Source organism: Solanum pennellii, chromosome 4, assembly GCF_001406875.1.
Source record: "Solanum pennellii chromosome 4, SPENNV200".
NCBI classification, from domain to species: Eukaryota; Viridiplantae; Streptophyta; class Magnoliopsida; order Solanales; family Solanaceae; genus Solanum; species Solanum pennellii.
Window position 1 is genome coordinate 51962240 of NC_028640.1, and position 25406 is coordinate 51987645.

Genomic DNA, 25406 nt, shown 5'->3' on the forward strand with positions numbered 1-25406 from the left:
CTCATCTTCTTGACACGGGAGACATTTTCCAAAGATAATGACGTGAAAGAAGTGCTTAATAGAACAAGTAAATGAAATTTGGCGTGCATGCCAAACACTCAGTCTTATCCAACAATGTCGGTCTAACCACCACTGTATAAAACTTTTCTTTGAGTTTTGGCGGTACCTTATTATAATACAAGACTAGGAGGTAACCCTCCACTTCATCCATGCTGCACCAATACGATGTGTGATATCATCGCCGATGTCCCCACTCCCTTGGGTTACAAATCTAAGATACTTGAATCATCTCTCTTGGGGTCTCACTTCTATGCCTATCTCATGCATTGCATCATTGAATTTGCACTCCACATATTCTGTCAGGGTCTTGTTCAACCTGCCACACTCTAACTTAACATTAATTCCACTATGCGTCTTATCAATCAATACCATGTCATCGACAAATAATATACACCACGACACCTCATCTTGAATGTCTCGCGTCAATACATCCATCACCAGGTCAAATAGAAACAAACTAAGGGTTGACCTTTGATGTAATCCCATCTCCATAGGGAAGTGCTCTGAGTCTTCTCCCACTTCCCACTGTTCTTACTCGCGTTTTAGCCCGTTCGTACATGTTCTTTATCTCCCTAATGCAGGCCACCGGCACACCTCTTGCCTCGGGACATCGCCACAAAACTTTACTCACGACTTTATTGTAGGCCTTCTCAAGTTCAATGAACACCATAAGTCCCTCTTCCTTTCTCGATATTTTTCCATCAGTCCCCTCACAAGATGGATGGCTTTTGTGGTTGAACACCTTGACATGAATTCAAATTGATTCTCAGAAATAGGCACACCCCTTCTCACTCTCATCTCTACCACTCTCCCAAACTTTAATAGTGTGGCTTAACAACTTAATACCCCTTTAGTTGTTTCAATTTTGTACATCACCCTTATTATTGTACAACAAAATCATTGTACTCCAGCTCCATTCTTCGGGCATCTTAGCAAGTCTTAAAAGAATTCTAAAAAAAAGATTGTATTCTTCAACATTAAGGATATGTTGACAACCTTCAAAGGGAACAAGAAAGGAAATAAAAAAGAGGTTGGAGAAAGGACAAATGTAAACCCTGAACTATCGTAAATGGTATCTAAACACCCTTCGTTATACTTTAAGGACACAGATGACCTGTATATATCCTTTGTAGTTTGAACTGACACACGTATCATGATCTTAATGGTGTATCCAAATTTTATTTAATTTTTACCCACAATTAAAAAACCAACCCTGGATAATTATAACTCCAAAGACTCATACCCAAATAAACCCATTTTTCCTCTCTTCAATGTTCCACCAACCAACAGGAACCAAACACCCCATGAACCAGACCGCCGCGACTCCATCTTCTCTGGTGAAGCTCCACAAATTTCCCACACGACCTGCTCTGGAAATGTGAGAAATGTGATGGTCATTGATCCATAATTACTTGTCAATCTCTTCATCTAAGTATTTTCTAAATTATTGTTAATCAAATTCTGCCCATCATGGAAAAACCCACCACCACCAGGAAAAAGAAAGAAGTATATGTAAAAAAGTTCTATCTAAAACATTGAAGTTTGCAATGTTCAAAATGAAATCTGAAGAAAAAAATCTTGGAATTTTTGTATGTTTACTGAAACGTTAGGGTAGGGATGAACAAATTCTTAAACATAGTATTTAACACTTCAATGATGTGTGTACTCATTTTTCTCTCATTATAAATTCTATAATATACTATGAACAATGAAATTTAACTTCTGAAAATATAATTTACCTCTGACTGGTACCATATGATTGTAACTATTCTTTTAAAATATTTTGGTACTCGTATGTGCCCATCTGACTATCTAGATTTATTTAATAAATTTATTTGACCAAAATTTATTTTCATTGCATAAAATCATTATGTTAAGCCAAAACTATAGCAGCCAAATAACCTTAGAAGATAGGAACTGGAAATAGCATAGCAATTGTGAGCTGTCTGATCATGTTAAATATCGGATTTGTTAACTCTTGTTATTCTTTCAGTGCATTTAAACAGCAAAGGGAGAACTTTGAATTTGTATTGAGTCAAGTTAGGCGGGTTGGGTCCTAAGGAAAGCTAAGGCAAGTCTGGTGATGTACCACTATGTGGAGGGTTCATAGATAGTAGAAGCACTTTCCTTCATGTTGAGTGTGAACTTCCAATTTCAGGCTGCTTTTAGACTAGAAAGACATTAATAAGCTAGGTACGGCACATGTCGAATAGTTTGTTAATGTTTAACCCGTTTATTAACTCAGCCACTTTTAAGACGTCCTAGTTGACACCTCTAAAACATCCTAATTTGACCAGCGTTCATTAACCGTCCTAATTTGAACAGTCATTTTCAATTTTTGAACCACATTATGTGTGGCGACTGGCGTATACAAATTTAGATTTTAATGATTTTCCTTCTTTATTTTCTCTCTTTTTTTTAAAAAAAAAATCTCATCATGCTTTGTAAGTAACCACAAATAACCTCGTGGCATTGTTCAACTAGTGCTGAAAGGCTTATGCATCTTTAACCACTATACCAATCGATCAATCAAATAGCCCTAATCCCAAAGTGCTTACTGTCTGCTCTATGTTTCCTCTATGTTCATTCTGCTCTATTTGACTGATACATACGATTTAATTGCATCATACACTTGATGTCGCTTTTGCAATTGAAATTTCAAACTTTCTAATTTCTACAGGTTCTGGAGGAGATCAGGGTGGGATTAGAGTTGAATGACTATGGGATGCAGCAAAGACGTATTGCTCACATGCGTTTCCTAGGGGAGTTGTATAACTATGAACTTGTTGATTCCTCTGTGATATTTGATACACTCTATTTGATTCTCGTTTTTGGCCATGGAACGTCAGAGGTATGGATGTCCTTTTAAATAAACTTCAGTTGCATACGCATTATGTACTATTTATTTTGGAAAACAGACTATCTTAGCATTGGCTGTTAGAATGTGGCATTATGTGGCATGTTCTGGTTGGAACATATAAGCTCTGCAACTGCAAGACCGGCGTTAGAACTTATTCTCATTCTGAAGAATCCTTGAGACAATGACATGACTTGAAGATGACAGATACACTCAAACTAACTGGTCATAAACCACGGAAAACTGATGGAACAAATTTGAACACAAAAAATAAAGTTTCTCCAACTGTGCTTTTCACAACCTTATTTCATTGGCTATTGTAATTAGCTTTACGAACCTCATGGTGGACAACTTATTCCTGAAGAGGTGCAGTTGTCGAAGACTCGTTTAAGGCGCACCTAAGCCCTGAAACTCAAGGAGGGTGCTTTGCCTCACTCTGGCCTTGCTTTTGAGTAGGCAAGGCACCAAGGCATGCACCTCATTGCCCATGTGTTCTGTCTTGAAGTAGAGCGGTACTAAAAAACAAATATACTCGGCAAATAAGTAGATTAATTGTTAGGGAAAACATTATGAATGAGTTTGTTAATTTTTTTCTGGAATTACATTTTATATTTTTTTCCCTTCATGTGTCTTTTTAAGTTAAAGCCCACACTTTGATTGAGCTTAAAGGCCTATTAGACCTGGAGAGCTTATTTTGAGCTTATAGCCTTTGGCAACACTGACGGGGCGTTACCGTGGCTATCTTTGTGAAAGGAAATCTGGCAATAATGGCATATAATTATCTTATTATTTCACAGTCATCGATATGTATTTATGAAACAAATAGGCTTCATTCAACTGGGAAGGAAGGAATTTAGGCTAATATCCGACCTGCGCTACCAGCTTCCTTGCTCTTAAATATAATTATAGAACTTCTACAATATTCAGGATTTCCAGTCATGCCACTTCACTAGACTTAAGTTAGTAATATCTTGTCATTGCTTGCATACTAGTGCGGGTTACCTCTCCTATGTGGTTTGCGAGCTATTGCATAGGAGCTGGGGGTTTTATCCTCTGCGCACCCAAAGGGTAGCCAGGGGCGGAGCTAGCATAGAGTTAGGGGGGTTCATCCGAACCCCCTTCCGCGGAAAATATTACTATTTATACATGTTAAACATTATTTTTTATGTATATATAGTAGATGTCGAACCCCCTTCGATTAGTTTGTGGTTTGCTTCTTCAGATTTTGAACCCCCTTATTAAAATCCTAGAGCGGCTGCGGGTTTCCCTTGTCAGAAAAAAAAAGTGCGTCATTGCATGGATTCTTGTGGCCTTTTTTGTTATGCCATAGATTTGGGATTTTTAGATGAAATTCAAATGCTTTTGTTCCTAGTTTAATTTCGTATTCGAGAGAACCATTTACTGCCATTTTATGCAAGTCTGTCTTTTTCCCCTCAGCAAGATGTATTGGATCCTCCTGAAGACTGTTTCCGCATCAGGATGGTTATTACGCTACTTGAAACCTGTGGGCACTACTTTGATCGAGGTTCATCAAAGCGAAAACTTGATCGGTTCCTAATACATTTCCAGAGATACATACTGAACAAAGGTGTACTCCCCCTGGATATAGAGTTTGACTTACAGGTTGGTTCCTTTAGATTCTCTACCCATCTCTACTCATGCCTGTACTATGCAAAAGCTCATCACTAGAAATGAAGAAACGTAACTTACTTTGCCCTATAACATTACATAAAGTACATTAGAAGTTGTTCCCCACAATTGTGAGTCAAAAATGTAATTATGTAGGCTTACACAGTATAGAGAACTATAAGCAAATACATCCATTCCTGGCTGAAAATATGTAAACTGCCTACTTATATTGCGTACAAAATTGTTGTGTGCATGAAGGTCTGATGTCACATTTATGCTCTTCGCTTCAGTCAGTTTCTTTTGTTGTTTGGTTTTGTGATTTTATATTTCTTTGCAATGGTAGGATTTATGTGTTGAGGGGATTTAGAGCCTGTTTGGATTGGCTTAAAAGTTGGTCAAACCTACTTGTAAGTCATCTTTAGCTATTGGGAGTGTTTGGCAACGTTAAAAATAACATAAAATAAGTTTAAAATGACTTAAAAAAAGTTTTAAACCAAAAATAGGACTCTCCCTACTTTTTATTTTTGACTTCTTATTTTTGATGTAAAAGCTACTCTTTTAAAGCCAATCCAAACGGGCTCTTAATCTGTACTGTCCTATGTGAAAGCGTTAGTTTATATTGCCTTAGCTAAGTAGTGGTTACCTGTATCATCAAATACACAAACAATTTTACATGTGAGTGGCAATGTAATGCTCTTTCAAAGCCTCCCAGGGTTAAGCTCAATTGACGAAGGCTGAGGGACTTGTGCAAGGTCACGAGTTTGAGTAATGCACCAAACAAACTAATTCCAGTATTTGAGTGAAGACGTTAGAGGGGCGAAGCTCATCACCCCCGAGTTTCGAAGGCTGCAGTTGGCCTTGGCTCTAGACGGACTTTTTGGTCATTAATAAGTGCTCTTTTAGTGTCCGTGCTTTCTCAACACTTGTGAGGTTAGTCCAGAGTATGAATGTAGGTCCTGAATGTTACAACAGGCAAATATTTCAACTTCAGGAAAAAAATGGAAAGAGAAATAATTGGATTTTGCTACTTCAGGGGCAAAAATCTCTGTAGTGGAAGTACCAACATGGAAATTTATATTCCTCTTTAGCAAATACTCCTTTGATCTGGCCTTTGTTTTTCTAGAAATGCAGTTCCTCAAACTAGTAAATTCCGGACCAAAAAGTTTTCTAGAAATGCAGCTCCTTAAACTAGTAAATGCTGGACCAAACAGTGGAGATAAGATAGAAAGGTGATTGCAATAATATTTTTTGAATGTTTTGTCAAAATAGATGTTGGCTCAATGTTTAGGGTTTTTTCCTACAAATTTCTCTGGAGATCATTTGTTTTTTCTATAAATATTGGAGTGCAAAATTTTGAAATTTCGCATGTGACTTTTTAAGTTTTCTTTGCTTTAAATTATGATGGCCATTCTATGGGTTAACTTCCACTCAAATAGCCCTTCATTCATGGAAATCTTTCTCAAATTGAGCTCACATTTTCCGCAGGACTTATTTGCTGAATTACGTCCTAACATGACGAGATATGCATCAATTGAAGAAGTCAATGCTGCTTTAGTTGACCTTGAGGAACATGAGCGCATAGTTACATCTGAAAAAGCCAACAATGAGAAGCACTCTGAGACCGAGAAAATTCCCAGCAGAACTACCTCTGGAATGTCTGTAAATGGGCAAAGCCTTTCAAATGGCATTGAGGAAAATGGATTGCATGAAGAGGTTGTGGAGACTGAAAGTGATTCAGAGAATGGCACCATTGAGCATGTGGCTCATGATGATGATGAAGAGACAGACGATTGGAATCGGGATGATAGGTGTGACACTGAGGATGAATCTGATGAGGGCGATGGACCTGGTTCTGATGAGGAGGATAAAGTACATGTCAGATCAAAGGTTGCAGAGGTTGATCCTCTGGAGGAAGCAGAATTTGAGAGAGAGCTTCGGGCTCTGATGCAGGCAAGTATAGGAGGACTATGGTCTACTGATGGTTGCTTCCTTCTCCCCCCACCCCCTCCCCTCCCCTGTAGAAATTAGAAGTCAGGGAATCAATTTGATAAAATATGACGAAATTATATGATGATTGAAGATAATATTATGCTTGCAGATTTAATTGCAAATTAGCTACACCCTTTATAATTTACGCATGAAAAGTTGTCCCATTTTTACTGACGGTTATTGTTACATGAGTTCGCAGGAAAGTTTGGATTCAAGAAAATTGGAATTACGGGGAAGACCTACGCTAAACATGACAATACCAATGAATGTCTTTGAGGGCCCGACCAAGGACCATCGCGGGGTTGAAGGGGAGAGTGGTGATGAGACATTGGATGAAGCGACTGGAGGAAGTAAAGAGGTTCCAGTGAAGGTTCTCGTGAAGCGAGGTAATAAGCAACAGACAAAGAAAATGCTCATTCCTCGTGATTGCTCCCTCATTCAGAGCACAAAACAGAAAGAAGCAGCTGAACTTGAAGAAAAGCAAGACATCAAGAGGCTGGTTCTGGAGTACAATGATAGAGAGGAGGAAGAGCTAAATGGGTTAGGGAACCAGCCACCAAGCTGGACTCAAAGCAGTGGGAGTAGGGTTGCTCATAGGGGCAGCACATGGGATGCACCTGGTAGGGGTAGTGGCTCGCGTCATCGCTATCTGCATCATTCAGGTGGTGGCCTTTATTATGGCAGGAGAAGATGAATTCAAGCTCATGTTGCAGTATGCAATGACTTTTGAAGCTCTATCACGTACATATTTGTTTTTGGAAATGGAAAAAAGGCTCCATGCCAGTTGAAGGTGATGGTTTCTGTTGGACTGGTATTAGCAGTCCGAAATTGCATCCTGAAAATCGTATTACGTAGGAGAGATCTATGAATGCAGATGGTATGTATATCAGTTGGTGCCGCCTCTTCCAGTGTGTCGAGGTTCTAACTTAGCAAATGACTTGCTATACGTGAATATTCTGTGAGTATAGTAAAATAGCCAAAGTATGTATAGGCAGAGGAAAGAACATTTCATGCCTAGTTTCACTTGAAAATTGCCTTAATTATGGAGCTTGACTGGCTTGTATTTTGTTGATTAATGGCAAGTTCATCTCTAAATACTTGTGTCTAGGGGACTTTAACATTTTACATTTCTCCCATTTTGTTTTGTTTTTTTCAAAAAAAAAAAAATAGGAATCAGTTGCTTCTCTTCATAGCTAACTGGTTTTTAATTGATATGTGGTTCAATTAGCTTATTTGACCTAAATGGCTTAGATTTCAAAGGACCTGCTGCTCTAGTCAAAGCCACGTACAAGTACTTGGACCTGTATCACTAACCGTTTATTAAGTCACTTTTTGACATTTATTTAGGGAGTCATATTTGGTAAGAATTCTAATCATATACAGTAACCATGAGTTGTGGGATTATTTCCTTTTTGATAACCTAAATTACCCTCAATAATAAAGTTAAGATTGTATATAGGAATAAGATATGATATACTCCTCAATTTTGTCATATAGAACTGATATACTTCTTGTTATGAAAGTGACTCATACATATCGCTACTTATAACAAATGACTCACATATACCCTTTTTATCAAACGGAAATGAAAAAAATATATTAATTTTAATCTAATTTTTTATTATTTTTTTCTAAAAAATATAATTCCATTTGAGTAAACTTAATCCTCATCAAACATATTTTTTTATAATTTTTTCTTACAATGCTAATTTAGAATTATTATTTTGATAATCAAATTTATTTATGTTTACTAGATATATCCTCTGTTTGAGTTTGGCTCATCAGTGCCCTCTTTGCCTAACTTTTAGCCTATATATGTCCGTATAGAAATTAGTTGTTTTTCTGGAAATAACCAATTCATTTTTCTTTTATTTAAATAACAAATGAAATTGCCACATCCCCTTTTAATCACCACATGTCATTTATTTAAATTGAAAAATAAATACACCTCTTTTAAATAGAGTATCCGTCCTGTTAATCCTATTCGACCCAAATTTCTTTGATGGATATTTCACATAAGCCGGTAAATCATATTTGACCCAAATCCCTTTGGTTGGAGAAATGTCATCTCCAAACAAACCCATCGCTTTCTCTTAAAAGAAAACATCATTAAAGGTGAGCTTCGAGTTCTAACCATGAGCAAAAATAGAGCTCCAATGAACTCACTAATTCACACAACCTTGGACAAATAGCTGCCAAATAGCTCCAACCACCACGAGCTCCAAAACACCACCCCCAAAGTAGCCGGCAAAATACCAACCCACACACCTCACTGGTCTAGCAAGACAACTAGCAAACGACCCCAAAGTAGTTGTATTTCAGATGTCAAATGTTATCTCATTTTAGATCTGGTCGGAGGAATTGAAACTCCGGCCACCTTGGGTCAGATATGATTTATAGATCGGATATCCTATTTAAAAGAGGTGTATTTTATTTTTTAAATATAAATAAATGTCACATGGTAATTAAAAGGGGATGTGACAATTTCATTTGTTATTTAAAGAAAAGAAAAATGAGTTGGTTATTTTCAGCAAAGCAACTCACGTCTACAAGGGCATATAGGAGCAAAAAATTGAACGGCGAGCGCACAGATGAACCAAACTTCATACAGATGGTACATCTAGACATTTTCGCATAGTTTAGGGGCACATTTGACCCTTTTCCCTATTTATAATACTGATCTTTTTGTCAAACATACATTTCATGATGTTCATAGAAATTATGTACTTTTAATTTTTATGATTAATTTAATTAAATTATACTAAATTGAAAATTATGAATCAATTTTTTATAATATTAATTAATATATTTTCAAGAGACGATATATGTATATCTTAAATATTTAATTTAGTATCATTTATAAAAACTCTTATTTGTCTAATATAATTTTTTAATTTTAAATAAGTAGTTTTTATTTTTAAAATTCAATATAGTCTTATGATTACACTTGTGCAACAAAACAGTACACCTGTAATTATCCTATAATTACATTGTGGCGTAATTATCCTATAATTACATTGTGACAAACAAACATGTCACCATAATTACTAGATCGTGTAAGATTCGACAGAGAATGTATAATGTATTAGCAAAAGTAAAGAAAATATTAGGCATGGTTCAGAATTTGAGACCTTTTGAAGAACACTGTCATTTGCCCCGCAGTAACCACATTTGACAACATAAGGAGAATTCATAATAATATCAAAGTGATTTTTCAAAATCATTTTTATATTTGATTCAAGAGTCAAATGTTTTGTAAGATTTGAGGAAGAGACAAACTACTTGATTTTTAGTGTAAGGGTAAATTCTCTTTGCTTGTAACTTGTTTCTTGCAAAATCGATCAAATTCACCCTCCTAATTTGTAGTTAGTCAATTAGAATTGAAATAGGGTATCAAAATTTTTTTGTTTGGACAATTTAATTTTAGGTCTATTGAATCTATTGATAAAAACTGAATCCAATTACACAAGTAGGATTGAATTATAGAAGAAGAATGAATTTCAATTTCATATCAATCAAGTACAATACATTGTATTACTCTCTACATATATATACATGTATAAAGTGACTTATTTACAAGAAAACTATCTTCTAGAATCTTCTCTATATCCTAACTAACTATCATATCAACTTAACTAACTATCAACTAACTATCACATGTAAACTAATCAAGTTAATTATTTATAATCTCTTTGTTATAATCTCTAATAGCCCCCTTCAAGCTAGAAGATATGAAGATGTTCTTCTTCCTAGCTTGGAAATAACATTAAAATGTTGATGTTTGCTTAGACCTTTAGTTAGAATATCAGCTGGCTGTTCAGATGAGCATAAGTAGTGTAAGACCAGAAGACCTTTTGACACCTTTTCTCTAATAAAATGACAGTCAATGTCGATATGTTTTGTTCTCTCATGGAACACTGGATTAGCAACAATCTGAATAGCTGCTTTGCTATCACAATGCAATCGAACAGGTAACACCAATGGTACATCCAGTGTTTTGAACAAACCAATAATCCAAGTAATCTCTGCAACAGTGGAGGCCAGACTCCTATACTCTGCTTCAGCAGAGCTTCTGGAAATAGTAGACTGCTTCTTAGATTCCATGATATTGGAAAATCTCCATACTTGATTAGGTAACCAGTAATTGATCTTCTAGAATTAACACATGATCCCCAATCAGCATCACAATATGCCTGAAGAGACTCTGTGGATTGTGTTGTCAATAATATCCCAAATCCTGGTGATTGCTTAACATATTTCACTACTCTGATGGCAGCATTCATATGAGAAACTTTAGGAGCCTGCATGAATTGGCTGAGACTTTGAACTGCATAAGATATATCTGGCCTGGTGAGAGTAAGATATAGTAATCTCCCAACTTATCTATGATATTCACCAGGATCTAATAAAAGTGAATCAGATTTATCTCCGACTAAATCATCAAACTCAGGTGTAGTAAGTTTCAGATTTAATTATGCAGGTGTAGACATAGGTTTAGAACTCCCTAACCCCAAATCTGAAATCAATTCTAATGCATATTTCCTTTGGTGCATTAATATTCCTCCTAAATTTCTGGCAAATTCAATACCTAGAAAAAATCTAAGATCTCCTAGATCTTTTATTCTAAAATGATCCTTTAGAACCTGCTTTGTCTCTTCTATCATTTGACAACTGCTTCCTGTCACAAGCAGGTCATCCACGTATATAAGAACAACTACAATGTCATCTCCAACTTTCTTGGTCATGAGGGAATAATCAAGATGACTTTGCTGGAAACCTGCTTCAATCAAGGCATTCGTCAGCTTAGCTTCCATTGTCTTGAGGCTTGCTTAAGCCCATAAAGTGACTTAATCAGTTTGCATACCAAACCTTGACCTTTCCTTTTCTCATCAGATTGAAATCCCTGAGGTAATTGCATATATACTTCTTCCATCAGATCTCCTTGTAGAAAAGCATTATAAACATCCATTTGTTTAACATTCCATCCTTTTGCTGCTGCTACAGATAACACTGTTCTCACTGTCACCATTTTAAAAACAGGTGAGAAAGTTTCATGGTAATCTAATCCTTCTTTTTTATTATAACCCTTAGCTACCAATCTAGCCTTAAACCTCTCAACTTGTCCATCAGCTTTGTACTTGATCTTATACACCCATTTGCAACCAATGGCCTTTTTACCAATAGGTAATTCAACAAGTTCCCATGTCTTATTATCTTCAAGTGCCTTAATCTCCTATTTCATAGCTTGACCCCACCTTTCATCTTTCATAGCCTGATGATAAGTACTTGGTTCTTTCTCCATTGAAGAGTTGACAATATAACATCGATATGACATTGAAAAACCACTATAATCAATGTTATCTGAGATAGAGTACAAGCAATTTGACTGTTTAGATTTCCCTGTTTTTGTTAGGACAAAATCCTGCTGCCATAATGGAGCCTTGCTTGATCTGCTGGACCTCCTCTGTGTCATTATAACATGATGATCCATGTGAGTTCCTCCTCCTCCTGGCACATTACAAGTGGGAGCAATCTCTGCTGCAGGCAAAAGAACTGTGTAATCTTCAGTGTCATTGGCATTCATAGAAATTTCTGCTTGGCTATCTTCCATAGATGAAGGTGCGAACTCCAATTCTAGGTCATCATTTATATGACTTGAAATAATAGTACCAGTATCATGCAAAACATCTGTAGAGTGAGACTGAAAAGTAAAAATATTTTCAGTAAAGATCACATCTCGACTGATGAAAAAAATATGATGTTCAAGATCATACAATTTGTAGCCTTTCTGCGTAGTTCCATATCCCATCAAGACAGATTTAGTTTCCCTTGGACCAAACTTATCTATCTTTTGTGTATTTGTAGCATAACATAGACACCCCATGATTCTCATGTATGATATATTAGGTTGTTTTCCAAATAGCACCTCAAAAGGAGATACATTATTCAAAACAGATAAAGGCATTATATTGATAATGTGCACAACTGTTGATATGCACTCTCCCCAAAATCTAATAGGTATATGTCCTTGGAATCGGATTGCTCTAGCCGTTTCCAAGATGTGTCTATGTTTTCTTTCCACCACACCATTTTGTTGAGGTGTGTGTGGACAAGAACTCTGATGTATGATTCCATGATTAGTGAACAAATCAGCACATTGAGAATTGAAGAACTCCCCTCCATTATCTGATCTCACAGCCTTAATTTGTACATCAAACTGAGTTTTAACCATCAAAATAAATTTTCGAAATATAGTGGAAACATTTGACTTGAGATGAAGTAAAAATACCCAAGTCCATCTGGAATGATCATCAACTAATGTAAGAAAAAATCTCATGTTATTATGTGTAGAAACTTTATAAGGTCCCCATACATCCATGTGAATTAGATCAAAACATCTAGTACTTCTATTGCTACTAGCATGAAAGGGAAGTCTAATTTGTCTTGCTAATGGACATACATCACAATGACTCATGACAGAACTCTTATTGAGCTTAAGCATACTAATTTTTCTGATCACATTCAAAGGCACATGGCCTAATCTCTGATGCCACAATAATTCATCCTCACATCCTCTTGCTGCAACAAATGACCTTGATTTATGTGAAAATCGATCTTGATTCTTCAACATGTACAATCCATCTTCCTCTTCACCAATCTCCTTCACTTTCCCAGTGAAGATATCCTGAATGAAGAAGAAATCAGGATAAAATACAACACAACAATTCAATTCCTTAGTCAATTTGGACACTGAAAAGAGATTGAACTTAAAATCAGGCGCACATAAAACATCTTTTATAACATCACCTCCTTTAAGTTGAGAACTGCCTGAATAGGTAATGAGTGTTGTGTCACCATTAGCTATTTGAAACCTTCTTGGATTATTCACTGAGGATCCAGGTTTCAATAAGGTAAGATCTCTAACCATGTGATTAGATGCTCCACTATCCACTGTCCAATCTGAAGAACAGTTAACTGCAATATTACAAAGAGAAGTACCTGCAAATGTACTTGCCATATTTGCATTGACCTCATTCATGTTGTGTTTGTTCAGCATTTGTAATATTTGATTATATTGATTTGGCGTAAAGTAAGAAAAAGGTCCAACTCCTCCACTTGTGCTTGGTCCAAATTGAGGCTGATGATTGTATGATTCAACTCCAGATCTCTGTTGCCCTTGCATTTGTGAAAACCCTTCTGCTTATGTTCCACTTGAGGCTTGTACAATATTAACCCTTTTCTTTCCTTTCCAATACGAAGGATATCCAATTAACTGAAAACATATATCCTTTGTATGACCCTGCATATTACAATGAGTACAGTGTTTTAACTTGTTACAATCCTCTCTAATATGTCCTTTCATCTCACAATGATCACAATAAGAACCACCTCCTCTTTGTTGACGACTAGATCCATAACCTCTACCTCCTCTTCCTCTAGAACCTGATCCTCCAAATTGATAACCACCTGATTTATTTGTCAATAATGCAGTAGGATCAGTGATGCCTCCACCAGAATATTCACCACTTAGTGCACATTGACTCTCATCTTGTACAATCATGGCATAACATTAATTGACACTGCGTGGGGGATTTAGCATAAGTATCTGACTTCTAGCTTGTGCATAGCTTTCATTCAAACCGATGAAAAATTGCAATAACTTTTGCCTACCCATATTATCAGAATAATCCTTCGATCTAACACATTCGCAGGATGGAGGAGGAACTATTGAATCGAGTTCATCCCAAAGATCTTTCAGCTTTGAATAATAGACTGAAACAGGGGGAATACCTTGAGCATGTGTAACTATGGCTTTGTGAAGATGAAAAATTCTGGACATATTGACTTTATCAAATCGTTCCTGCAGATCCAAACAAACTTGAGCTGCATTTGATCGAAAAAGAATTCCACTGACCAAATCCTTGCTAACATTGCTCATAATCCATGACAGGACCATTGCATTACATTTGTTCCATTGCTTCTTCTCAATTTCAGTCGTGAAACCATCTCTTTTGATGCTGCCGTCGATGAATCCTAATTTGTTCTTCGTGAGAAAATTCAATTGCATCGCCGACTCCATAACGTATAATTCTCCACTCCAGTAAGCTGTATCCCAATTTGCACTGCCCCTGGTACATCAGAAGAACCCAGAAACAAAGGATGATCATGATCTATCTTCTTCGCCATTGATCATCAACTTTAAGCTACAAAAATGAACGTAGAAGAACGATTCTCAATTCCTAAGCTCTGATACCATCATAAAAACTGAATCCAATTACACAATCAGAATTGAATTATAGAAGAAGAATGAATCTCAATTTCATATCCATCAAGTACAATACATTGTATTACTCTCTACATATATATACATGTACTAAGTGACTTATTTACAAGAAAACCATCTTCTAGAATCTTCTCAATATCCTAACTAACTATCATATCAACTTAACTAACTATCAACTAACTATCACATGTAAACTAATCAAGTTAATTATTTACAATCTCTTTGTTATAATCTCTAATATCTATTATTATGTATTGGTGTGAGACATGTAAAAACTTTTGTTATGTTAGAAGAGTCTTCACTTAATTTATATGATGAAAATCTATTGTAATACACCTCTTAAACCACATGAATTGAGAAAGAAAGAACATATGACATCCATAATCTCCCTATGTTTAAATTTTCAAAATCAACAAACATGAATCTACATATTTCTTTCCAAATCTGCATGTCAAAATTAGTTACGATTCCAAATATGCATGTTAAAATATAGTAAGAAATTATCAAAACAGCAGAAAAAGGAAAAATTCTGAAGGAAAAAAAAACAAAAAACAAGGGAGAAAAGATGATAAACTCAATCAACATAACAGAGGCTAGAAAATTGTAATAATTTATGAAAGAATTCTAAACATGAAAAGAGAAGACATGTTGACGCAAAGAAACTCAGAGGAATAAGAAAAATTTACCAAAAGAGAAAATGATAGTCAAACAAAATGCAGTGAGCATCAAAAGAGAGAGAATTAGAGTGAAAGCGATTGAAAATTGTAGACAATTATCGTGTATCTAAAATTTTGAAGCACGTGTAGTCCACCTATTGATCCAACAACAAATAGGCCAAACATATTGTATAATTCATGATGTCTCCTGTACAATTTAATAGTGTAGTGTTTGTACACTTCAACTCTCACTTCTAATAAGGAGGATATATATATATATACACTAAAATTTTCACATGTACATTGCACATGATTACATTTCAAAAATATATGTTATAGTAAATAGTATTGCTTATTTAAGTGAAGATTTGAATAATAAGTTTAGCAAAAAATAATATTGCAGATTCTTCAACGTGGATCGTCATATATGTATTTTATTCACCTAAACCTATGAAGATGGTCAATGAAAAATTTTATCAGTTAAATGTAATAATGTATCGATTTATTTTAATTTGATGAGGTTCAATCATGTAATTAGCTTTACCTCACTAATATTACCTTATAGACACTATTTGCTTTGTACTTTTCTTGTCATCTAGCTAGATGTGTTTAACAGGTGTATTCAACGTTAAATTATTTAGATGTCATATGAACACGTGAAAAGAAAAGCTACATTTTATATATTCACATATTTCACAATTGTTGTAAAAACTTTTTTTTTTTTTAAAAAAAAACTCAAAACATTTTAAAATAATATATTTTGAAGTTAAAAGATCTTTTTAATTAACTTGATAATACATTTGTAACATATATAATACTTTAATTTAAATACAATTACCTACCCAAATATAAATATATATGTGCATTAATGAAAATATATATCTCATAAAATTAACGATTAAATATATAATATAAATTAAACTAATATAAACTTCAACTAGAGGTACTACAAGTCATATGAACTTTTCTTCGTCTAAAATACTGAAATATCAAGAAATAGTAAATAACTAAAACAAAAGGGTAATTTATATAGTAATAACTAGGGGTGTACAAATCGAATCATTAACTCAAACCGAACAGACGAACCAAATCAAACCAAAAAAAAAAAACCGACTTGTGATTTGGTTTGATTAGTTTAGCAATTGAAAAAAAACCCGACCATTCTTGATTTGGTTTGGTATTAAAAAAAAGAATCGAACCGGACTCAAACCAAACCGACACACATATATATGCATAATTTATTTTATTTATAGATAAAAATATTATTTACATATAATCTACTTTGGTGATATATTTTAGTTAGTTTATGATTTTCAATTTTATATATTTTATTTAAAATTTGGATTTGTAAAATTTTGTATATATACATATATATAATTTATTTTATTTATAGCTAAAAAATATTATTTATAATGCACTTTTTTAATATCTTTTTAGTTAGTTTATAGTTTTTAATGTGTGTGTGTGTGTATATATATATATCATTTCATTTTATAACTAAAAAGTATTATTTATAATCTACTTTGTTAATATATTTTAAGTTAGTTTGTAGTTTTCAATGTTTATCTATTTTATTTCAAATTTTGACTTGTAAAAATAGTAAATATTTTATATTTTGTTAAAATCCGAAGTTATAATTATATTGTTATATTTTTTCAAATTTGAAGTTAACAATTTACTTTGTAAATATTTTTTGTATTCAGTTTGCATCTAGCCTTTAATCTTATTAGTTTAGCATAATGAACGTTGATATTTCAAAAAAAATATTTTGTACGCATGTGAATTTGTCAGTCTTTTCGAAAATTTCTATTCGCTTAACATATTTTAAGTTTATTTTATCACACACGTAAGTGAAAAAAATATTTACCGCTTTTTCGAATACGGTATAGTTGTAAAAAAAATTGAAAAAATTGAAAAACCAAAAAAACCCGAAAGAGCCGACTAAATCGAAATTGAAAAAAACCGACTTTATATGGTTTGATTTGGTTTTTAAATTGGATAAACGACATAATTGGTTTAGATTTTTTAAAATAAAAAATCAAACCGAACTGACCTATGTAAACCCCTAGTAATAACTATTTTGAAGCAAATCACATAAGTAACATTGATAAATAAAGTCATTGGTTTGTCTAGGGCATAAAAAACAAATGCCGACAATTCTCTTAATTTGAAAAAGATATTCAGAAGTATACATCTACATCACAAGAGAAATTGTTAACAAAAACAAATGAATTTAGACTACATTGTGTTAACTTTATATATTGAAACATACATACTAATGCATATATTAAGCAAAAAAATAATTATTATATCATCAAAATTATTTTCCTCAAGTACTCGAGGTTATGTAATATACCCTCTTTAGGATAGAACTACTTAATTCATCAGAATAGTGGTACCTCATATTCCGCTAAAATTCAAACTCACTCAACGACAATAAATCACAAAAAAAGATTTAAGATGCAAGAAAAAGAGTAGAAGATTAAAAAAAATTTGTGGTTGAAAAATGAGAGGAAACCCCTCTGTTTATAGTCAACAAAGGGTATTATGAACAAATATTTTTTTGTGTCTTATATGAAAAGTCATGACCTTTTCGAGAAGTCACAACCCTTTGGAAGATTCACAACTTAATGAAATTAAAGTCACAATCTGAGTTAGCGATATTATTATAATTCAACATTCAAGTTAGGACTTCATGCTTTTAAAATAATATTTCTTGATTGATAAAACGAAATCAAAAGATCAGAATTTCATCCAAGAATTAAGTAAGCCACCAGAGAAGGAAGAAGAGCCAGTTAAGCTGAGAATCAAGAAGATCTTCGCAAAGAAGGAAGTAAAGTGATTTTACCATTCACTTATCTGATATGGACATGAATCGACAAACCACTTCAATCAAGAAATCCCTCAATTTCCTCGATTGAGAGAAACACCCTTGGGTTTTTCTTACAAGAGCAAAAGTTTATCTATATAAACCTCTTTTAGCCTTACATGTGAATTCTTTACTTGAACTTGTACTATTGTCTTCTGTTATCTTTCATAAAAGCTTTGTATTTTCGTGAGTATAAAATTGAAAAAGAAAGAGAGAGAAAAATTTAAGTGTATGAAGTAGAGGTTGTGTCAAAGTTGAAGATCTGATTTTCATATCAGGCATGTTTCTCAATTGAAATACTTTGTAACACCTAAGTTCTCAACAAGCTAAGGAAACCTTTAAAATCCACGGGGATTGAAAGTAGACACCACATCGGTATTCTGAATCAGTATAAAAGCTCTATGAGTCTTTTACTTAAAGCATTATTCTTTCCTTATACTTTTATGTTACTCTACATGTGAATCGACTATCCCACAAAGAAAGTTGGCTAAAGGATATTTTTAGTTCATTCACCCCCCCTCCCCCTCTTGACTTTCACTTTCCATTCTTAATCTCATGAGTAATTACTACATTTTATTTGCTTTCAAAAAATATTCTATAGCTAAAATCGAATTTTGTCAGTATGTTTGTTGATTAAATTAAGGGAAGTTCACGATCTCTTTTTTGAGCAAGTTTTTTGTCCATTATTATCTACAACATTTGAGCTATGTATAGAAGCCATATTTTCTATAATGAAATATGAATCGAAGTGTTCGAAGTAAATTTTGATCATGTCATCATTTGGAATGTTCATTATCCATAGACATCAACCTCCATCTACTACCACATCTTTCACATCTATGTCAAAAAGTTATTGAATTCTTTAAGTATATACAAATCTCTGTCATCTTCGTAAACTCATCAAGGTCCAATTTATCCACATTAAGGTTGGGCAACGGAACAGGATGTACTGGTACCAGTTCGGTACCGTTCCGGTTCATTCCGGTTCGTCCCGCTTCGATTGCCTACGGGACAGAATGGAACATCCCAAACTGGGACACGAAACGGAATGGAACCAAGGTTTGATACCGGTATATCGATAGCAGTTTATTCCGATTTATTCCGGTTTCGGTCCAGTTCGGATTAATTAATATTTATTAATTAATTTATATTATATATTTATTAATTAATTTATATTATATATTTATAAAATATAATTTATATTTTATATCAAATATTAAATACTACCCAAGTAACCAACTACTCCCTATTAGTATTATATTGGTATTACATTCGAGACTTAGTTGAAACGGAACCCTTCCTATTGCGTAAACTATGCACTCTACTAGTAGTTGTAAATTGAAATTGTAATTTATAATACAAATTTAAATAAATTAAATTGATATTTTTTAATTTGTTTAATTATTTTATCCTTATTTTTATTTAATTTTTTAAAGTTACAAATTTAATTTATTTAAATTATAAGTTATAAATATTACTTATAAATTATAACATATTATTAAATAATAAGTAATAACTTATAAACTTCAAAAGATTTAAATCTTGAAAACTTAATTAGACTTAACTTGCAAACTTAATAAGTAAAATTTTTATAAAAAATATCTTTAAAATAACTTAAGTAAAAATCATATTATAAACTTAAAAACTATTAATTTAAACTTAGAAAAATAAAAAAATATTCATATTTTCGTAATTCAAAAAAATAATTTTTTGAAATAACTAGATGTGTTATCCCATTTATCCAATTCCGTTTCATTCTTGGTCCGTTCCGGTTCATCCCGGTATATAGTGGGACGAAACAGAATCGAGTATCCGTTCCCGTAATTCTGGTCCGGTTCATCCCGGTACCGGTCAACGAACCGGCCAACTCGTCCTGTTTCGGTCCGGTACTGATTCTTTTCGGTCCGGTAATCCCGTTTCGGTCCATTGCCCAGTCTTAATCCACATTAACATAATCAATATAGTTTATGTTACCTTTGGATAATGCTTTTCTTGAGTACGTTCTATAATTGTCTTAAGTCATACATGACCCCTTAAAGTTGTCTGCATATTTCACTTAGACACCTCAACTAGAGCTAATATCTATAAGACACTCTAATCTTAAGAAATTAAGACCTATCAAACATTTTGTGGACACCTAGTTAAGAGAAGAAGTGTGTGTAATACACATACATATGGTGTGGCAAAATAACAAATCAAATGGAGAGAAGTGACATTTTAATTTTAAAAAATTATAAAAATTAATTTGTAAATATAACCAAGTCTATACATAAAAAGAAAAAAAATCAACTTTAAAATAAAATAAATAATACACTCATCCTCCACGCCGACCCCACCTCCTTTTCTTCTCTATTCTTGATAGTTACTTTTTCCCCCCATTGTCAATTTTTCATTTTGAAAAATTGAAGGTTTTGAATTTTAACGTATATGAAGTATGAATTATTATTTTTATTTTTATGCCTTTTTTATTATCGTTTAAATGGATAGTATTTCGTGAAAAATTTGTTCTTCCTTTGTTTAGTTTCGAATTATTTTTTCAATTTTTGTTCAATTTGTGGGGAAAAGGTGTGTGGGTCAGGCCGTCGGTGGAAGTAAAGAGGGAGCGAGAACATATTTGAATAGTGATCTCCATTTTTGAGGTGAAAAAAATTTTGGACTCCATTTTTTTGAGTGAAAAAAATGCGGACTCAATTTTTTCCGGCGAAAAATGTAGAAGATAATCTCCATTATCCAGGGAATTATGATGATAATCTCCATTTTTTTCTGGTATAAAAATAATGAGATTGTTTTAAATCTAAAAATTAATATTACAAAAAAAGGATGAAGAGAAAATTTGTTTAAAGAAAATTTGGGGGTGCATTATTGTGGAGAAGTAGTGAACTGGCTGGTCTTGAAAGAGAGCAAAGAGAAAAATATTTTTTACTTTTAAAAAAATAATGAGAAAAAGAAAAGAAAAACTTGAAAAAAGAAAAGGGGAAATATTAATATATTGATGTCACGCGCCCATCAACGTGTGCATTATACTTTTTGTGTCATGTATGCACAAAGTGTCTAAGTGGTTCATATTTGAGAGGGTATAGGTGTTCAATAGGTGCAAGTGTTAGTTGAGGTGTCTAAGTGAATTATGCGGACAACTTTAAGGGGCCACAGATGACTTAAGCCTTCCATAATTCCTCCGTGATGTTTTTTTGTATTGAGAAATGATGTCTCTTCTTTTTGTTTATGAAAAATTATATCATAATCAACATAAATATACATATATAACATAATACTAATATTAGAGCAAATAACAGAAATACATATTTCGTGGGCATTAATTAAAGTCATAAAACTTTTAATATGAAAACAAAGTCAGAAAGGGAGGCCTTGGTATATTCATAAATTTAATTCTTGTATTGAATTCTTTTTTGTATGAATGAGATTTGATAAAATTTCTTTTAAATATAAAATCATAATTACCATAAATTAGAGGAAATTCTCTAGCATTGCTGCTCCCAAAAAAAATTATAACTTCCGAACTTAAATTATGTTACGGAAAAGGGCCTAAAATACCCTCGAAGTATTGAAAATGGTACACAATTACTCCCCATCCACCTATTGGCCCCCAAATACCCTTCACATCCACCTTTGGGTCCAAATTTACCCCTTCATTAACGGACCAAAATTAAAAATAATTAAATAATAACCATTGGTTGTAATTTAATTATTTAAAATAATTTTAAACCCACCCATTACCCACCCATTTTAACTAAACCCGCCCCACTTGACCCAATTTAAAAAAACCCATCTAATTAAAATACCCTAAAACCTTATTCCTCCAATTTTCACAACTTTCATCGACTCCATTGTCTTCTTCTTCTTCTTCTTCATCCTGCAACTTTCACCATGTGCGTTCACAATCTCGACTGGAACTCAAGTAAGAACTTTTGTGCACTTCGAAATTTCAGTTAGGATTTAGGTTTTAATCGATGTTACTTGTTTTGAGAATCGATTTCTATTTATGTTAATTTCTCGTGTATGCTGTGCTTTTTTGACAATTACTTATGGTGATACTACAATTTTGTTTAGTGTTGTCTATTTATGTTAGTGTTATGTGTTACTATGTTGATTTTGAGTAGGATTTTTTTATTGTTGTCTAAAGTTTGTTCTTTTCTGCCTTTACTCGTCGTTTCTCCCTTTATTTCATAATACTTTTCAAGTTGTGTTAGTCAGATATGCCTTTACTGTTGTTAGGTATGAAATATTTTATTAAATGGTCCATTTTTTTAGATTTTAGATATTATATTATATATTTTTGCGTATGTAAAGTTTTACTTTGAAGCATGTGGTCCCTATTCCTTTACTCTTGGTAGATTCCTCTGTTTTTTTTTAAAAATATTTTGTTGTTGTCTAATATGGACCTTTTCTCTTCTTTTTTTTTTGTCTATATTGTCCTTTTCTTGAAGAATGGTTGACAAGGTGGACCTATTATTCTATTATGGGGGCAAGTGGGTACTGACACCTAATGTTATTTACATTAAAAAATTAACTCACGTTTGGAAGGAGTGTGATCCAGATTTATTGTCATATATAGACATATGTGAAGAGTTCCATGAAAAGTTAGGTTTTAGTAATGTCCAACAACTTCTACTCAAAGGACCTTCAGGGAGGTATTATTTGATTGAGGGGGATTCTGGCATAAGAACAATACAGACATCACTGTCTATTAAGTCTTGTGTACTTGAATTGTTTGTTGTAGATGAGGGGGATGATGTTGTTCCAGCTATTGACATCAGCCACAACGATGAACCATACCTGGTCACAGTAGATGTTGCTACTGAAGGTGAATCAAGTGAGGAAGAAGAAGATGAAAATGAACCTAATCTAGTCACAGTGAATGTTGGAATAGATGTTGCAACTGAAGGTGAATCAAGTGAGGAAGAAAATGATGAAAATGAGCCTTATCCAAGTGACTACAATAGTGAAGAATTGGAATCCTTTAGGTTGGAAAAGAAAAGAGAAATTAATGATCAACTTGACAACTTTAAAGAGTTGGAAAAAGGTATGAGTTTTAAGAAGCTTGATGAAGCTAAAAGGGTTGTAAGTTACTACTCAATTGCTAGGAAGGTTGCCCTTAGAGTTGACAAGAGTGACTCTGTTAGAGTTAGATATAAATGTATTGTTGGTTGTCCTTTTGTGTGTCTTATTTCTGAAGTTAAGAAAGGGCAAGGATTTGAAATTAAGACTTTGCAAACAAAACATACATGTCCAGAAGCATTCAAGAATAGAAGAGCTACTAAACAAGCTCTAGCACACTACTTTAAGAATAGGGTCCAAAATGATCCTAAGTGCAAAGTGACTGAAATGAGAAAGATTGTAGATGATAACTTTAAGCTTAATATTAGTTATTCAAAAATGAAGAGGGTTAAAAGACTTATACTGGAGAAACTAGATGGTAGCTATGTTGATGATTTCAATAAATTGGAGGGTTATGCTCAAGAGTTAAGGGACAGTAATCCTGGTACTGATGCAATTATAAACATATCCAAAGAGGCTTTGTTGGAACATGGACTAAGAAAATTTTTGAGAATGTATATTTGTATTCAGGCTTTGAAAAGTGGTTGGAGAGCTGGTTTGAGACCATTTACAGGGTTAGATGGCACCTTTTTAAGAGGGAAGTTCAAGGGAATTCTATTGGTCGCACTTGGTCAAGATTCAATGAAGCATTTCTATCCACTTGCTTGGGCAGTAGTGGATAAAGAAACTATTAGAACATGGAAATGGTTCATTGAGTTGCTGAGGAACTCATTGGGGTTGGCAGATGGTGAAGGATTGACACTAATGTTTGATATGCAAAAGGTAATTTTGCAAGTGTTTGACAGATTTTTATTTATAGTTATTGTATACACTTGAATTTTTGTAAGCTTTTCTATTCTATTTTTTTACAGGGCTTGATTGGTGCTGTTAGTGCTTTGCTCCCAAAAGCACAACATAGATGGTGTGCAAAACACATAGAAGCCAATTGGTCTAAATCTTGGAGTGGTGTACAGATGAAGAAGATGTTTTGGTGGTTTGCTTGGAGTACATATGGAGAGGAATTTGAAGACCAATTGAAGTCCATGGATTCTGTGTCTAATAAAGCAGCCGAAGGTCTTTTACGGTATCCACCACAACATTGGTGCAGGGCCTTTTTTGACACTGTCTGCAAAGACTACTTCTGTGATAATAATTTTACTGAGTCTTTCAACAAATGGATTTTGGATGCAAGGGCAAAACCAATAATCAAGATGCTGGAAGACATTAGAATTAAGGTATTGCCGCTATTTTATATAACTATATGATAACATCTATAAATGTTTAATATGATAGTAATATGTAGGTGTATATGTATAGATTATATATGTCATGTACATGTTATATATTTAATTGTTATCTATAGGTTATGAAAAGGTTGAAAAAACTTGAAGAAGAGGGTAAGAAGTGGACGGAAGAGTATAGTCCGTATTCTATGGATCTGTATCATGATTTCAGAATGATTGCTCAAGGTTGTCAAGTTGTTGCTAATGGAGACTTAGGATATGAGGTGGTTGAGGGTATAGATAGACATGTTGTGAATCTTGCTAGAAAGACGTGTACTTGTAGGACATGGGATTTGACAGGAATACCATGTCCTCATGCTATTAAAGCATTAGAACATGATAAAATAGAGTCACTGAATGAGATGCATTGGTGGTATTCTAAAGAATCTTACTTGCTTGTATACCAGCCTAAAATTCAACCTGTTAGAGGTGAGAAATTCTGGAAAATTGATCGTTCTCAAGCTATGCAACCACCACAAATTCATAAATTGGTTGGTAGACCAAAATTAAAGAGAGTAAGGGAAAAAGATGAGGCAAGAAAAATGGAAGGATTATGGTCGAAAAGTAGAAAAGGATTGCAAATGACATGTGGAAATTGCAGTGCTGTAGGTCATAATCGAAGAAGATATCCCCTAGTAAGTCATGTTTTATCAATTTTTAATTACTTCCAATGTATAATTATTTATCTTACACTTTGACAAATTTTACAGCTTCAAGAAAGAAG

General features: G+C 33.7%; 2 protein-coding genes and 1 pseudogene across 4 annotated transcripts in view; 2 read left to right on the forward strand and 1 right to left on the reverse strand.

Moving 5' to 3' along the window:
• LOC107017729 (regulator of nonsense transcripts UPF2) overlaps positions 1-7660 on the forward strand; it is a 30774-nt gene extending 23114 nt beyond the window's left edge. For all 3 annotated transcript variants that reach the window (XM_015217970.2, XM_015217971.2, XM_027916735.1), the window contains 4 exons: positions 2741-2911; positions 4355-4540; positions 6032-6496; positions 6735-7660. In XM_015217970.2, coding sequence (XP_015073456.1) covers positions 2741-2911; positions 4355-4540; positions 6032-6496; positions 6735-7229 — 1317 coding nt within the window. In that variant the 3' untranslated portion in view covers positions 7230-7660. The remainder of the gene's footprint in view (positions 1-2740; positions 2912-4354; positions 4541-6031; positions 6497-6734) is intronic.
• A 6076-nt stretch (positions 7661-13736) lies between these two features.
• On the reverse strand, positions 13737-14703 carry LOC107016755 (annotated as a pseudogene).
• Positions 14704-22790: 8087 nt separating this feature from the next.
• LOC107016756 lies at positions 22791-24664 on the forward strand. The gene is made up of 2 exons (XM_027916066.1): positions 22791-24182; positions 24272-24664. Exons 1-2 carry the CDS (start codon positions 22791-22793, stop codon positions 24662-24664), a joined length of 1785 nt encoding a protein of 594 aa, XP_027771867.1.
• Positions 24665-25406: the final 742 nt, after the last annotated feature.